The sequence below is a fragment of the Nannobrachium achirus genome (assembly GCF_963921795.1).
Source record: "Nannobrachium achirus genome assembly, chromosome: 3".
Taxonomy (NCBI): domain Eukaryota; kingdom Metazoa; phylum Chordata; class Actinopteri; order Myctophiformes; family Myctophidae; genus Nannobrachium; species Nannobrachium achirus.
Window position 1 is genome coordinate 38713751 of NC_137812.1, and position 16414 is coordinate 38730164.

Sequence of the window (16414 nt, forward strand, 5' to 3'; positions counted from 1 at the left end):
ACCGCTCCAAAAACCTAGACAGGCTACCACACTCGCTGCTGCAGTTCATTGGAGCAACGTGTAAAAAAGGGAAGACGGAAGTGCGGAAGGCACGCTGCCACTCAAAGTGACTACTGGCCAATTACAGCGTGTTTTCCGGGACTTTAATTCAACTCAAAAGAGCTATTGGCATGAGGAAACAAACATTTACATTGCCAAAGCAAGTGAAAGAGGGAGTCCCGCCTCTGATTGGCCCACCAACGTCCCCTTCTGTGACGCACATGGAAAGGTGCTTTAGAATTCCAGAAGCTTGCATTAAAAAATCCCTTCCCTTTTTTATAGACGCCCCAGAGCCGGAGAAGGCGTCTATACCTTATGTCTACGAGGCTCACTCCCTGGATGCCAGAGCAGAAGAGCAGTTCTTTCTCTATAGTTGCTCTGTCCCCTTTACTATGTTGTATTGTACTGTTGTGCTGTATTGTAGTATACATGTTTTTGTATGGATAGTTTTATCACAACTTTTTTACAGCCTGCTCAGGGACTAAAATCGCAAAACATATTTTTGGCCATAACTCTTACAGATTTTGTCCAAACATCACACAAATTGGTACACAGTATGTCTATAATTATAGACACTAGAAGCTGGGCCGCCCTTCGGGCGGCCCAGCGTCTAGTCGGCGACCTGGCCAACTCGGAACAATGTAAATAGGGAATGAATGCCCCGCCCTTTAATGCAAACCCCATTATACCTGTTTTCATAGGACCTGTTTTGACCATCTGTCTGCCTGTGTCCATTTATGCCCATATATGGAGATATCTGTATCTGTCTGTCTGTCGGCGTCCATTTTATGTCCATATAGAGATCACTGCAGTTATAGTTCTGGGTCCATTATATGCCCATATATGAAGATATCTGTCTATCTGCGTCCATTTTATGCCCATATATGGAGATCTCTGTATCTGTCTGTCTGTGTCCCTTTTATGCCCGTATATGGAGAACTTTGTGATTCTGCGTCCATTGTATGCCCATATATGCCATATATGGAGATATCTGTTTATCTGCGTCCATTTTATGCCCATATATGAGATCTCTGTCGCTTTTTCAAACAGATGGTCAAAACGGGTCCTATGACAATAGGTATAATGGGGTTTGCATCTGCGTCCACTTTATGCCCATATATGGAGATCTTTGACCATCTGTTTGCCTGTGTCCATTTATGCCCATATATGGAGATATCTGTATCTGTCTGTCTGCATCCATTTTATGCCCATATATGGAGATCTATGCAGACACAGTGTCAGTTCCGGAAAATCCTGATGTCAGACATCAGAATCCGAACCTTTCGTGCTGGTTATATTATAGAAAATCGTGTATCGGGTCGGGTCGAGGCCGAGCACTGCACTACCTGCTGCGGTGGGGAACGCGCGTGCCGAATTTGAAATAGGGAATGAATGCCCCACCCTTTAATGCAAACCCCATGCATGCCCCACCCTTTAATGCAAACCCCAATATACCTGTTGTCATAGGACCCGTTTTGACCATCTGTTTGTCTTTGTCCACTTATGCCCATATATGAAGATCTCTGGACACACAGTACCGGTTGCGGAAAACTCTGATGTCAGACATCAGCTCCTCATACGGGCATTCATTTTATTCCCATATATGGAGAACGCGCGTGCCGGTGGGACGAACGGTTCTCGAGATACGCGGATTACATACATACATACACACTCACAGAGATTTTTTGTTGACTCATGTGGCGTACGTGATGTCAGAGCCTTTTATGAGGTGATGTCACAAATCTCACAATGAGTCAGCGCTTGCACCGATTTCAGTTCTCAGTCTTATGCCCATATACGGAGATATCTGTCGGGTCGAGGCAAGATGCCCATATATGGAGTTCTCAGTATACAGAGATACCTGTCGGGTCTAGGAACTGTGTCCCTTTTATGCCTATATACGGAGATATCTGTCTATATATGCCCATATACTGTATGGAGATCTCTGTATCTGCCCATATGCCCATATATGGAGTTCTCAGTCTTATGCCCATATACGGAGATATCTGTCGGGTCGAGGCAAGGCCCGGCACTGCAGTGATGTCACAATGAGTCAGCGCTTGCGCCCGGCACTGCAGTGATGTCACAATGACCGATTTTGCGCCGATTTCCTCCGGAACAGCCTGATGTCAACAATCAGCCCCGCATAAGGAGATTCCGAACGTTTCGCGCCGGTTAGGGAAAACCGCGCGTCGGGTCGGGTCGAGGCCCGGCATTGCACTCCGTGCCGCGGCGGGGAGCGCGCGTGCCGAATCTGAAGCCGGTGGGACGAACGGTTCTCGAGATACGCGGATTACAAACACACACGCAGAGACTTCTCGCATTTATAGATAGATATAATGTCTGTGTAGAATATGAAGAGCAATGTGATCAAGACCGAAAAAAAAGCTGCAAATCATGAACGCAGCGTCCGGTTGCCGTGAACGGCAGAGGAGGAAATGCCACCCTTTTCACAATGGTCTATTATAGCGCCACCAGGATGTATTTTATTTTAATGATATTACTCCTCCACATTTTGTCCAAATATCACGCAAATCGGTACACATTATGTCTATGGTCATGATTGAATTCCGAACATTGCTGGCCCACAATAACCTACCTGACCTGGCGGAGGCCTTTGCCCCAAGGAGCACCTTTTCTAGTTCAGTCTAGTCTGCAAATAACTTCATTTATATGGAAATGTAACCACACATACCACACTCGTAAATGATTATACAGTACCTTGTTGAACATTGTGACTCATTGAAGATGCCTGAAATAATCAAACACTAAAACATTGAATGTTGATTTATTAAGCTACGGTACAATTCCTCACAAACAAATCAGCTATAGTAAAAGCAACTGTTTTTGCATCAAAATAATGTTAGAAATGTGTAATTATGAATCACTATCAGAAATAGTGTTATTCAATATACCTTGATACAGTAAAAAGAGATACAGTATGATCGTGAAAAGCTACAGCCAGTAAGTATTTATGTGACAGTGATGTTGATCACTGGATCTGCTTTGTACTATCGTAGCTTATAACATAAGCCCAAACTTGAACTCATACATGTACAACAGTAGCCTATATTAATAAGCACAGAGCAAGATGATTCATGATCCTAGATTCTGCAAACATTATTATTAAAATAGTATAAAACATATATTGCATATAATTATTTAATTTGAATATTTCTGTCTATCAAAAAGTTAAATGTTCTCAAATATAAACGTGAATAAAGTTTATCAAATAGATTTCAAGATTTTGCAATTCTTTACTAAATACCGGTCAAAATATTGGTCGTCTCACAAAGCCAGACTTTCAGATAAGTCTGGTGGTGTTCTAGTTCAGTGTGGGCTAGAAGTGGGTGGTAACAATTCAGAGATAAAAAAAACACACATTGTCACCGATCGCCGTTAAATGTTCCCAAACAATTGGTACGGCAGAGATAGGGGATGTCTGATCGTCTACCCCAGAGACCTAGTGTAAACATCAGTGGTCTAGGGGGCAAGATTTCGATAGTCCAACGTCCCATTAGTCCGACTTAGGGTTAGGGTTAGGTTTAGGCATAGTGTTACTGAGGGTAGGGTTAGGTATCGTCAGACTAAGGGCTCTCCATAATCGGGATCGGCACTGGACCCAAAAATCTGGCATTGGTCAGGATCTAATAAACGTTGCGTCACACAAAAACCAAGTCCACCTTTTCTGTAACAAGTGTTTCAAAACGATTTAGCCCAAAACTAGGAACCACACAGACCAGGGGTTTTCAAAGTGGGTGACGGGGCACCCTGGGGTGCCGTGATGGCAGCCCAGAGGTGCCGTGAGATAATTTGATAATATTTTCAATTTATTTAGACACTTAAAAAAATATTTAGTATCATTTAAAACTTGAAGTACAAGTTATTTTCAATCAGTTCTAACCAAAATGGCTATTATCTCAACGTTTTCCTCGCAACATAATCGCTAAAATATGCTTTAAATATAAGGTGCTGGGAGTGAAAATTATTAATATAATGTAGGGGTGCCTCGGATGAAAAACAATATTTATAGACAAAAAACGTTTGGGAACCCCTGCTCTAGACCTTTATCACAGCCTTGCCAGTGTTGTCACCCCTCAGCATTCCCATGAAGGCAGCAGGCATGTTGGAGAAGCCTTCTGTAACATGTTCAGTCCAGTTCAGCTTACCCTGAGAGGAAATACACAAAACAGACCGCACAGACACGCAGGAGAACGAATACTGTTAAACATGACCAGTATGATGTGTAACTTTTCATATTCATCATCAAATCGTTTGCTTAACTGGCATGGTACAGAATGTATTTTTCTGTACCAATGCAAGAACTGTTTTGGCAAGCAGCAGGGACTAGATTTGGGATATGGGAATGTGATTTATAAAACATTACATAACATTTCAAAAGGTCCTAATATTATTTACTTTTGAGAATTACTGACCCAGTCTAAAGAATATGGGACAATATTTTGCAATCTGACAAGTCCAACCTTACCTCCTTTATCCAGGCCATAATTCTCTGAAGAGACTCATGGTATCTGTGCTCCCAACGCGTGACAAGGAATCCTTCCATTCGCAGTTGCTTGAAGACCATATCAGGTTGAATATATGGACCTAAAACATGAAAACAATGAGAGTATTAAATGATATGATAACCGCCATAATTGTTTTTTCTATCTTTTTCTATTTATAGATGTAATCTCAATGTCAAAGAGTTTTCATGGATAATAATACAAAGAAATATTAATAATACTTTGTAACGTCTAATAAACTTTCCAAAGAGTGAAATTACAGAAGTGTGACATGGATTCATGCCAAAAAGCATTGAATAAAAGGTGTGTATTCATAAAGTAGCTATTACTGCAATACCTTTCTGAGGAGAGGTTTCGTTGTATGAGGAGATGGAACCGCATACAGCAATACGGCCAAACTCTCTCATAAGAGGCATCACCACACTAGAGAACTCACCACCCACCTACAGAGAGAGAGAGAGAGAGATGGAGAGAAAAAGAAAAAAAGAGAGCGATGGCTGTAGCTGGAAGGCCTTGATGTTCCATCAAGCGGTCTGGCGAAGAAAATGGGGGCAAGTGTGTTTTGGGGCGAGCGTTCCGGTTACCTTCCATATTACTGCACTATGTACAGTCAGATACACACACCACCCTACTATAATTGAATGAAATCTGTGTACTTGTGATAAGTGAAATTTCATTCACTGTCAATTTCTCTTTATCTCCAAGAATTAGACTCACGTTGTCGAAGTAGCAGTCATATCCATTGGGGGCAGCCTTTCTCAGAGTTTCCACCAATGAAGAGACGGTCTTATAATTAAAAGCGTAGTCAAATCCCAAGTCCTTCAGATAGGCCACCTTGGCATCAGTCCCCGCACAGCCCACTACTGTACAACCCTGTTGAAAAGAATCCCAGAACAACATGAATTATTTAGGAGCATAAAGTACAAAACTTTCAATATCATCACAAGTGTTTTCGCTCCCTCTAGTATTGTGGCTGTGGGTGTTGCAAATTCTTTTGAGGTATTTAGTCAGATATGCGGTACTGAGGGCATAATAAAATCATATTATTATAACATCTTATGCAAACTCCTGCAAAAATGCATTAAAGTGTGTACATAATAATCAAAGACACTGAATGCTACTGTATAAAGCATCCTCAGAGCAATCTCGCCCACATTTAATTCAGCTTGGAAGACATTTTAGGATACATTTTATTGATAGTGGTTTAAAGTGCCCTGCCTTAATCTTGGCAATCTGTCCCACCACGGTCCCCACTGCTCCAGCTGCAGCATTGACCAGAAGAGTCTCTCCTTCTTTAATAGCACACACTTCCTCCAGTCCTAAAAGAGCGGTCAGGCTGGACAGAGATCATGGGAGGCAGGGAGAAAGAGTGAGTCATTTGAGAGAATGTTGGGAATGTAGGGTCAAGAGATAAGGATAAGCTATACTTTGTTGCACATGGTGTCACACCCAACAAACACATTGCATTGTATTTGTGAGCAGTGGTTCTCAAAGTGGATTTCAGAAACTCTCCTTTATGGGGGTCTAAATTGACCCTTACAAGTCTGTAACTGACAGTGTACAAATGTCAGATTTGCACTGTCAAAGTTAAGCGGAGACCTTCACATTTCAAAGTTTGAGAACCAGTGAGCTAGTAGATCGACTATTCCCGGTACACAACACCAGTGTGCAATTAAGTATAAAGAAAAAAAATATACAGCTGTTTGATCCCTTTGCCTATTACCATTTACTTGACCATACATCCATTTCACTTACCCAGGCATGCCTATGGTGCCCAGGGCCAGGGAAACAGGGAGGTCTTGGGGCCAGTCGGGCAGCAGAGGGGTTAGGCCACTCCCGTTGCACACATGGTGGCTTCTCCAGCCACACGGTGCCACTACATAGCTCCCCACTGGGAAACTGGGGTTGCAACTCTGGACCACTCTGAGAAACATAAGATGACAGGGTTGGTCAGACGGAATGAACTGCACACTGAAATACATTTACAGAATGGAAGGTTGTGGATGGAAGAAATCTGACCGCCTGAGCAAGCGAGCGACCGAATGACTGGCTCACTGACTGGATTTTTAAGCGGTGCTAACCGCCCCTACATCTGGCTTTGTGTGTACTGTACTGTACGTATGTCCCTCCCCATCCTAGCCTAGCTCAGCTAGACAATCCACCCATGTTAAAACAAGGAGGGGATACTGCAGTTAGTAGTCTGGCCAAGCCAGGCTATCCCATTCCCCATCCCACATTGGGCAAGCTTTGCAGGATGCTTAATGAAATTAATAAATCATAAATAGCACCGCTCACTTCACACTGGGTGTGATTTTTGTATTGATTTGTTGATTGATTGATTGATTGATTGATTGATTGATTGATTGATTGATTGATTCAAACAAGCCTACCCAAGAAACACTACAGCAGATTCGATAAATTAACTGTGAGTTTGATGGTCCTTGGCTTCATCTCCCTGTTTCGTTTTCAAACATTTATAAACTGTGTGTGCATGCATGTGTGCAGGTCTGTGTGTGTGCATGTGTTGCTACAGCCATTTTTATTTTTACTCAACCAAGGTTGTATTAATATTGTTGTTTTGTATTGTGGGCGAGACTTACTTGGCAACTTGAGCTCCAATCATTACATCCCCTTCCTTTGTCATTCTGCTGTAAGGCCTACGGGAAGAAGCAAACACAGTGTGATAACTTTGAATGTTGCAAGATTTAGCAGCCTTTATGATGTGTGTGTGTGTGTGTGTGTGTGTGTGTGTGTGTGTGTGTGTGTGTGTGTGTGTGTGTGTGTGTGTGTGTGTGTGTGTGTGTGTGTGTGTGTGTGTGGCCTAGTCTGTCTCATTCACTAGGGCGTGCAGTGCTTGAGTCACATTCCAAGCAATCTCTGAATGAATTGGACCACATAACTAAGGTATTACTACAAAAAAGAGTCTGATAAGTAATTTCCATACATGCCATAACTGGGGACAAAACACCACTGATAAGATATGGTCTACCTCATCAAACAAATACAGAGTATTTCTCTCCCATAGTGAACTAGTCTATATATTAACTCTATACACACAGACACATGCAATCAAGGGGGACAACAGACAATCTATCAGACAGGGTTTAGACAGGCTGGCTTTAAACATTGTTTAGTGTACTTTAGTGGACACACCTCATATAAGGATCCACACTCAGGAACACAGCCTCCAAAAGGACTTCTGAAACCACATGACCACATAGCCTGTTACACTCAAGTCTGGTAGTATGTTATAAATCTCTGACAGACTGTTATAAAACTCTGGTTACACTTTAGTTACAAGCATATATGGCTATGTATGTACCATACTTTATGGGTTAAGTGTTTCGCCATTAAAACACACAATAGTCTATAAAGATAGTACAGTACTGACCTCCTTGTTTGGGGTCAGGAAGCTGCTCCTCCTTCAGCTCAAAGTCACTGAGTTTAGGAAAACCCACAAAGTGGTGTCGGAGAGTCCAGACTCGTGCAACAACCATGGTGGTGTTGGAAGAGATGGCAGAGATTATGAGGGGAGGAAATTAAATGTGAGCAGTAGATAAAGCACCACTGACTGCAGTGACTGAGCAAGTGTGATGTAAAACGGAAGAGGAGGAGATGTTGTAGAACCGAGGAAACGGTCAAACGGAACGGCCGGGCGGTCAGTGTGTTACATCACCAGTGTGCAACAGACAGCGCAATGAGCGCACCTCTGATGTAATTTTACGCTTGGCTTCGATTAAACTCTCTGAGTTTGCGACTCTTGCGAGTCATTCAAGTATGACAGACTTTTAGGACGATTGATCAGTTTATGCGGTCCAGTGCATGTTGAGAACATTATCCACGCCACGGTACCGACATTTATAAAACACAGTTTGTGTATGTTCGTTCGGTCTGGTCAATAGGCCTATATAAATGTTACTGACCTGAACCATAGCCTATCTGTAGGTGGCGCACTTGACTTGAGTAAATCAAAGTCCCCGTCTCGTCTGGTGAACATACATAATATTGCATTTTCTGGCCAAAAAAAAGAATTTTATTCTAAGGTGGGGGTCTGAGATGCTTCCCATCGTGGACGTGGAGAATAGCATTCCAACATCATTAACCTCGCCTACCAGGCTTTCTCCCGCTATTAGGCCTACCCTTGTTTCGGTGAGTGGTGAAATTATATTCTTTATTTTTACTACATTTTAGTAAAATCATCAGTGAGTTTAATTTCTGAATATATCAATGAGCAGCAGCACTGTTGTTATTTAATTAATTTTTTAGAATAAAAACAATTGACTGAATTTGCATGCATGTCACCCCATAACTCTATGGTAAATCCTAGCGCTGCTGCTGAAATTGTTTGGACGTATAGCGCCCTCTGCTGCATGGTACAGTGAAGAACTCAAAACCAGGTGGTATAAGTGATATGTTTCAGTCAGTAGTCACTGTTATATTTTGTTCAGTAACAGGAGTCTTCTATGTCTACTCTCTACAGCTAGCCTAAACAGAAAATACATTTTCAGATGGGGATACCAATTTTATCCAGTCAGGAGAAATAACTCAAAACCCATACATTATACAGGATAAACAATGGAAATTGGAAGTGTTGAAAGAAAGTTGAAATGGGCAGACAAAATGATAACTTCTCTTTTTTTATATATATCTTTTTGACATCCGTTAGAGTGAAAAGAAAACAAGAAGTGTCAAAATGTGAGATAGTTTCATAAGTCTGTGCAGTACAATGTACAGTTTGTAAAACAGAGCATAGGGTACTTGTCCCATATACCTGTACAATCACACTGGTTCCCTTGTTTTAGCTTATATTTATTTGATAGCATGACAGCATTTTCTGATGGCCCCTGCTGGGGTCTTTTCTAGGGCTCTGCTGTGTAACTGTTCACTGTTGGTGCTGATGGTGGAATCGGAGGTAATCAGGAGAAGGGGAGACACCGGGCAATTGTCTCCAACACAATAATTGTCTCTTCATTAATAGTTTGGCCACAAAAGCGGTCATAGAAGAGTTATCTGTTTGATTGTGTTTGTAGGCTCAGTTAATTTGGAAACTATATAGTCCTTGCTCTACTTACTACTGCTCTACTTTCATAATTTGTTCATAAAAATCACCACTGTTTCCCCTTTATTTGTTGTTGCCTTAGAGCTGGGCCATAATATAAACAAAAAATATGAAGGTCACTGTAAATTTAACTCCCAGGCTGATTTTTCTTTCCAGTCTGCTCTTGAATGCCTTTCAGTTGGCCCAACTTTCTAAAGGCTAAGCTAAGCTTGGACATGCTCCTTCAGGGATCCCCCATTGGTTTACATGTTGTACATGTTGTCTGAGTTACAAATGGATTCATTAAAGCAAAGTTACATGTTGTAACTTTAAAAAGGTATGTCAATACAATATAACTTATACAATTGGGGTGGTTATATTTTGCCTCCCTGCTCTTCTATTGAGACATTTAGATCCTGTGTCTACTAGGTGAGTCATGACCTTTGACACGGTCCTGTTTCTGGTTTGACACAAATTTTAACGTGAAGATCAAAATTCAATTCATCCCCTGAGCAAGCAGGCAGGCTCTATTAGCTCAATTGTAAAAATGTCGGATTTAACCTGTGTTTAAATCCGTGGTAGAAGAGGAATGTTACATGCATAGTGCAGCTTTAACACTAGGACATATAGATAGGGTTAATAAGGTTCTACAGCATTATATATACATGGTTGTGTGTTGAGTCTGTTATGCACCAACATTCTCACGAATAAACAACACCAAATTGTTTTATTTGTGATCAATCATTATATAATTTGTAAATTATTGCACACAATATATATTGCACACTAGTACACAGTCTGGCATCATCATTGTACAAGGCAATTAACCAAAAATACATATCTGTGTAAAAAAAACAATTATCCAAAAAGGCATTCACATTTGACTAATATTTAATTACTAATAATTTTTTTGCATCAACACCAATGTTTATTCTGACCACCAAAAATTGGTCACCAAGTTTTATTATTATGCAGATGAATGAGATTATACAGTAGCACAAAATAAGCTTTAACTGCATACCAATGTCCCATTAACAAGGATGCAGACCTGTCGTTACAGTTATTTCACTACTTTACAAAAAAATTACAAAAACGTTGAACTGAACTGAACTGAACAGAACAAAAATACCTGCCCTTATTAGGGCAGTTCCCCCAGGAGAGTAAGTAATGTAGTAAATCTATTAAACTAGACTAGATAGTAACAAAATATAGTTATTAGAAAATGTATCGTAAAAGAATGGCAAAAAGTGTCATTAAGAAAGAAATGTGTACCAGAAAGAACATGCTACATTGCATTTTATAAGTCGGAAGATAGACTAGCCTATGTATACTCAGTAAGAAATGCACTTTGTGGTACATGCTTCTTATTTTCTGTCACACTCATTCCAGATTAGTACGGTCTGTTCTGTGCTTCAGTTCAGCATTCAATAAAACTCTCATTTGATCAACCAAACCCCATTATATGGTTGTTGCTTGCATGGGCAATGTGTGAAATTATGGGCAATGTGTTAGAGGGATAGTCAATGGGAATGTTTATAATGTGATAACCTCCCCTGGAACATTACGTTCCAATAAATAATGTTCATTATGTTCCAGGTACAATGTCAGTATAACCTTTTGTAATGAACTTAATTAACCATGTCATGTGATGTGATACTTCAGTACACTTTGTTGTTAAATATTACTAGGACCACTACATACAATTACAGATGAATATGTCACATTCAGCCATTCCTATTATTACACCACAGTATCCCTCTAACTAACAAATTGACCACAATTTAAGACATTGCCTATACCAGGTCCTTGGGCTTTGCTAAACTTCACAGATCCAGCTGTTCTTATTGTTACATTTGTCATCATTCCAATACCCGCCCCCTGTTTCTTTCTTCGAGAACTCCACGCAGTCCTGCTCAGTCCCCATGTAACTGTTGGGCTGTCCTTCTCCCCAAAACCTGCATTGTAAATGGAGAGGGTGAAAATAATAGGCTGTAGTTTCTTCCACTTATATATATATATATATATATATATATATATATATATATATATATATATATATAGTATAAAAACAATAATAATTAAGGATTCCTAATAATACGTTTACAAATAATTTAATTGCAGTCACAGAGAAGCTTTTAATAATGCTCTTACGGTCTGGTCATTGGTGTATGGTCCTCCCACACCCAGTGTCCCTCTGTCCCCTCATCAGTCAAACCAATCCAGCTGTCAGAATCTGGTGAATGCACGCTATCGATGAAGTCCTTTTAGGGGGGAGAAACAACAGCTTAAAGCATTATCATCATTCTCATGTACAAATGTGCACAACAATACAAGGTGGAGGAGCTCACCACTTTTCAACCTGTCTTCATATATTAGGTCAGGGCTGGATCTAGGCATAGGCAAGGGGGGGCAATGCCCCCCTAAATGCCCTGTCTGCCCCACCAAACATGATGGCATGCAAAACATTTTTTTTAATGCTACAACTAGGTAGATGGATAGAGACACTGATAAGATATTAGAGAGAGAGAGATGGATAGGTGTAAGACCTGTTGTTTGTATTGTGTGTTATAGGTATAAGTGTGCCAAAATGCTTAGTTTTCTATGCATTTCGGGTGTTTTAGGGGGTTTGTCCGCCCATTTTTTCCCCCGCTTCGTGGCATGGGCTGGAGGTATCATTTCTTCCTGCCCCACCTAGTGCTAAAGGCTAGATCCGGCCCTGTATTAGGTCCTCACTAATGTTCATGATAAAATAGCACACTTTTTTCCTACTCCGTCTGGGTCTCATAGGAGAGCTGTGGGCGGGTCAAATCCATCCACCAGTGACATCATCGTTTGACAGAATTTTCTTTCACTCATTCCCTGCGAACCTAAAATATGGCTGTGTGCTAAAACTGCCGGGAAATAGCTATATTTCTATTAGCATTATATGTTATCATTACATTGTTTTCAACCCTATGATGATATACCACCACTAGAGCGCGCCATCGTAACACGGAAACTTTCACAGTATTCCCTGTTTGAAGGTTGGATAAGTGACGTAGCTCAACAGAGTTTACAATGGGAGACACCGCAGTAATCATCCTGGCTGGCAGTGGCCATTTTACATGAATTACCGGTGACGTCATCATCGTATCCTTTTTTTCCATGGTCTCTCGTTACAATCAGCACAAGGTAGGGGAACCATTTGCTCCGCAAAAATAATCAAAAAATTGCTTTTTATAAAAAAGTCGCTAAAAGTCGCTCGGCAGAGAGTCTCCTAGTTAGAATGTCGATATGGGAGTCGATTAGCAGAGAATGAGTTAAATAATGAGTTAAATAATGTTTTTGAAAAAAATATTTCGATTTTTATTATCGCGAGAACAATATGGCTTCCACTTTAACATTGCAACTTTTCAGGAATAGTAAGCCTGCAGTTTCTATTAGCTTGGATTCTCCATTTATGATGTCACTGGTGGATGGATTTGACCCGCCCACAGCTCTCCTATGAGACCCAGACTGAGTAGATTTCTTTTTTTTGCTATTTTATCATGAACATTAGTGAGGACCTATTATATGAATACAGGTTGAAAAGTGGTGAACTCCTCCTTTAAGTACTGTACTACAATTATTTGAAAACTTTAGTTACTAGTTACTTTGCAGATATAAATTATAATGTTATATAAACATACATTAACCACTTTAGCCCTATTTTATACCTATGTTGTTAGAAAATAGCCGATCTACAAGCTCACAACATGTCACATCGCAACGTGTTGTGAGCTTGTAGATCTGCTATTTTCAAACATTTTATACTTTTAATTTTGGTGCTTTAAGTACATTTTGATGCTAATACTTTTGTGCTTTTACTAAAGTACATTTTGTAAGTAAAACATTGTAGTATACTTTTTCCACCACTGCGCATACACACACATACTGTACACACCATTTCCTCTCTGCTGGTGAGGATTGCCAAGTCTGCCCCTCTGTTTTGACAGTCTTTCCTGCTGTCCGACCAGGATTTTTTGCCATTAGAGATGTAGTAACAGCTTTGCTGAAACTTGCTGAAGCCGGAAGGACATGACATCCCTGTCGATTTGAAATTATTTCGTTTAAATATTTCTACAAATGTTTTGAAAAGAGTTGAAGCTCACGATGGACCGTGCATGATCAGATGTGTTATGAGCTTGTAAACCTACTATTTTCTTTTTTAAAGATTTTCAAAGATTCTCTCCACTAATGACATGCCCAAATTGGGATGTCAGGTTGAAAGTAGTTAAGCAAAACATACTTTCTGTTTCAATTTCACTGTTCTTACCGATTCAATGGTTTCTTGTCAGACAAGTACAGTACAACCACTGATTTTCACCAAGGACGGGAGGGGGAATCAGCAAAATTATACAACCTTGTCCTGATTGTTAAGGGTGTGAGTGTAAATGGAATAAGAGCTGCCAATACCCAAATGGTCCCAAACAAACAGACTTTATTTAACCACATAAAATACAGAGATTTAGTTTCTTTCTTTCTTTTTCTATCAGAACACATATGACAATGTTGTGAATAACTTTCATTTCATACATTTATGTTATTGCATTTTTATTTGTGTCTTACCTGCTTTTGTGGCATTGAGTCTCTGGACCTCCTGCTGTAAGTGGTCTCTCTCTGCTGTCAGGTTGCTCTGCCTGGCCTGTAACCCATCTCTTTCTAGGGTGCAGTTGTCATAGGTGCTCTTTAACTGATCCCTGTCAGTGGTTACATTGTCATAACGACCTCTTAGCAAGTCTCTTTCTGCTATCAGATCATTGTAACCAGACTGCAACTCACTTACTGCAGCTGAACAAATCCTCGAGAAAGTCTGCCTGCCTGCCTCCAAATTGTCTTTCTCGCTTTTAGTGGCGTTGTGTGTGTCCTGTAGTTTCTCAAACTCAACAATCAAGGCATCATGGCTGATCTGTAACTGCTCTCTGGCTCTGGTTACATTGTTGTACTTGTTCTGTAACACATCCCTCTCTTTAATCGCTGAGCTGTAACTGTTCTGCAACTCATTTCGTTGTTTGAGAACTGAATCGTAATTGGTTTGCAGCAGGTCTCTGGCTTTAGTCAAGGCGTCATTATTGGTCTGTAACAGATCCCGATTGGATTTAAGCTGGTCTCTCTCTTTAGTTAGATCACTTTTGTCAGCCTGCAATTGTTTTTCACTACCTTTAAGTAAGTTTCTTTCTTTTGTCAGGTCATCGTTTTTGTTTTTCAGGCCACTGATGTCGGCCGATAATCTGTCTTTCTCTCTCTGTAAGGCACTGTTGCTGCTCTGCAATTGTGTTTGAGTCTTCTGTTGCTCGTCTCTCACTTTGAGCACAGTGGTCAGGTTTGTCTGCAGGTCGTCTTTTTGTTTAGTCAAGGTGTTGTATTTGTTTCGCTGATATTGTTCTGCTTTCCTGACTGCAAAAAAAGAGACAGTACACTGATAAACACATACTGTGTAGGAAATATACTCCATGTGTAATGTTTGTTATGTATGTGCCCCCCCCCCCCCCCCCCAAAAAAAAAGAGGGGTTTTATATATATTTGTCCTCTCTAAATATAATATAATATAATATAATTTCTCCCATGATGATAATTCTTTTAGTTTTATCCATGAAAAATGATTTATTTATGTATTGATAAACAATGTTCTTATACTGATCATAATACATTTATATTTAGATTTTTAATGGAAACCTTTGTTTATTCTTAAAAAAATAAAACATTGAGGTTTGCCCTCATTGGCGATGCTGCCGAGAAATGCGAGAATAGATCACAAAAACGTTCAACACCACATAAAAGCGAAAAACAGAAAGCTAATGATGTAAAAAAACAGTCACATGAGGTAGGGAGATTTGAAAACACGTGTACGTTATTAAATTGTGCATTATTGGGGGTTTTAATTCTTAGTGTGAATTGTATTCCAGGAGGCTGGATTATCAAAACGGAAAGCCTTCCGAGTTCAGACTGAACGTGCTGTGAAATACAGAGTGACTATACAGTAGGTGCATGTGAATATATGACAATGTAATTACTGACTTACAATGGACTCCTTGCCCTATGACCCCAGCCAGCAGGAGAACACACAGCAGCCCCAGACACAGTGTAGCAGTCCTGAAAGGTCTCTTTCTCAACTCATAAACTGGACCGTATAGGAAGCAGAGCAAAGATAGAAAAATGTAATAACTATAGTGAAACACAATGTGTGTGTGTGTGTGTGTGTGTGTGTGTGTGTGTGTGTGTGTGTGTGTGTGTGTGTGTGTGTGTGTGTGTGTGTGTGTGTGTGTGTGTGTGTGTGCGTGCGTGCGTAAGTACGTGTGAATGCGTCTCAAAAGGGTCTCAAACCCTGCCTATGTTTAAATCACGTACGATAACTCAGGCTGAGAATTATGTTGTCCTGTTTAATGTGTAATTGTGTGAGTGTACAGCACTTTGGTTTCAACACTGTCGTTGACTCGTTTTAAATAAATAAAGTGGATTGGATTGGATTGAATGAAAGTTCTAAAAACTGTGACATTTCTATAAAACAACATTCTTATGAAAAATATATATATTCCTTTTAATGTACCGGTATATACTTTTATCTTATACTTAGTATAATTTTGTACCTGTTAGCTTTAACTTGCTTCCATTGCTTCCATCTTCGGTAAGTGGTCTGTAGTCGTTCTGACTGTCATCCGTATCCATGGTCGTCAAGGTAGCTTGAGCTGGAGTTTAGGTGGAGATGATCTTTCTATTACAAATGTGACATACTGTAGGTTACATTTGATCGATCAAATAAGTCTCAACTGAAAAGACAAACACATCATTTACT

The 16414-nt window shown here is 40.2% G+C and overlaps 2 protein-coding genes across 2 annotated transcripts; both read right to left on the reverse strand.

Annotated features, from left to right (window-relative positions):
* Positions 1–2811: 2811 nt before the first annotated feature.
* Positions 2812–8144, reverse strand: LOC308281160 (prostaglandin reductase 1-like). Its single transcript, XM_080721273.1, has 9 exons — positions 7957–8144; positions 7719–7764; positions 7166–7222; positions 6321–6488; positions 5784–5901; positions 5283–5438; positions 4903–5008; positions 4529–4647; positions 2812–4209 (listed from the first exon to the last, which is right to left on the reverse strand). The coding sequence occupies exons 1-9, from the start codon at positions 8060–8062 to the stop codon at positions 4099–4101; spliced, it is 987 nt and encodes a 328-aa protein (XP_080577399.1). The 5' UTR covers positions 8063–8144; the 3' UTR covers positions 2812–4098.
* A 2238-nt stretch (positions 8145–10382) lies between these two features.
* LOC308281439 (uncharacterized protein) lies at positions 10383–16414 on the reverse strand. Its single transcript, XM_080721616.1, has 6 exons — positions 16209–16414; positions 15644–15742; positions 14191–15018; positions 13526–13668; positions 11755–11864; positions 10383–11558 (listed from the first exon to the last, which is right to left on the reverse strand). Exons 1-6 carry the CDS (start codon positions 16285–16287, stop codon positions 11420–11422), a joined length of 1398 nt encoding a protein of 465 aa, XP_080577742.1. The 5' UTR covers positions 16288–16414; the 3' UTR covers positions 10383–11419.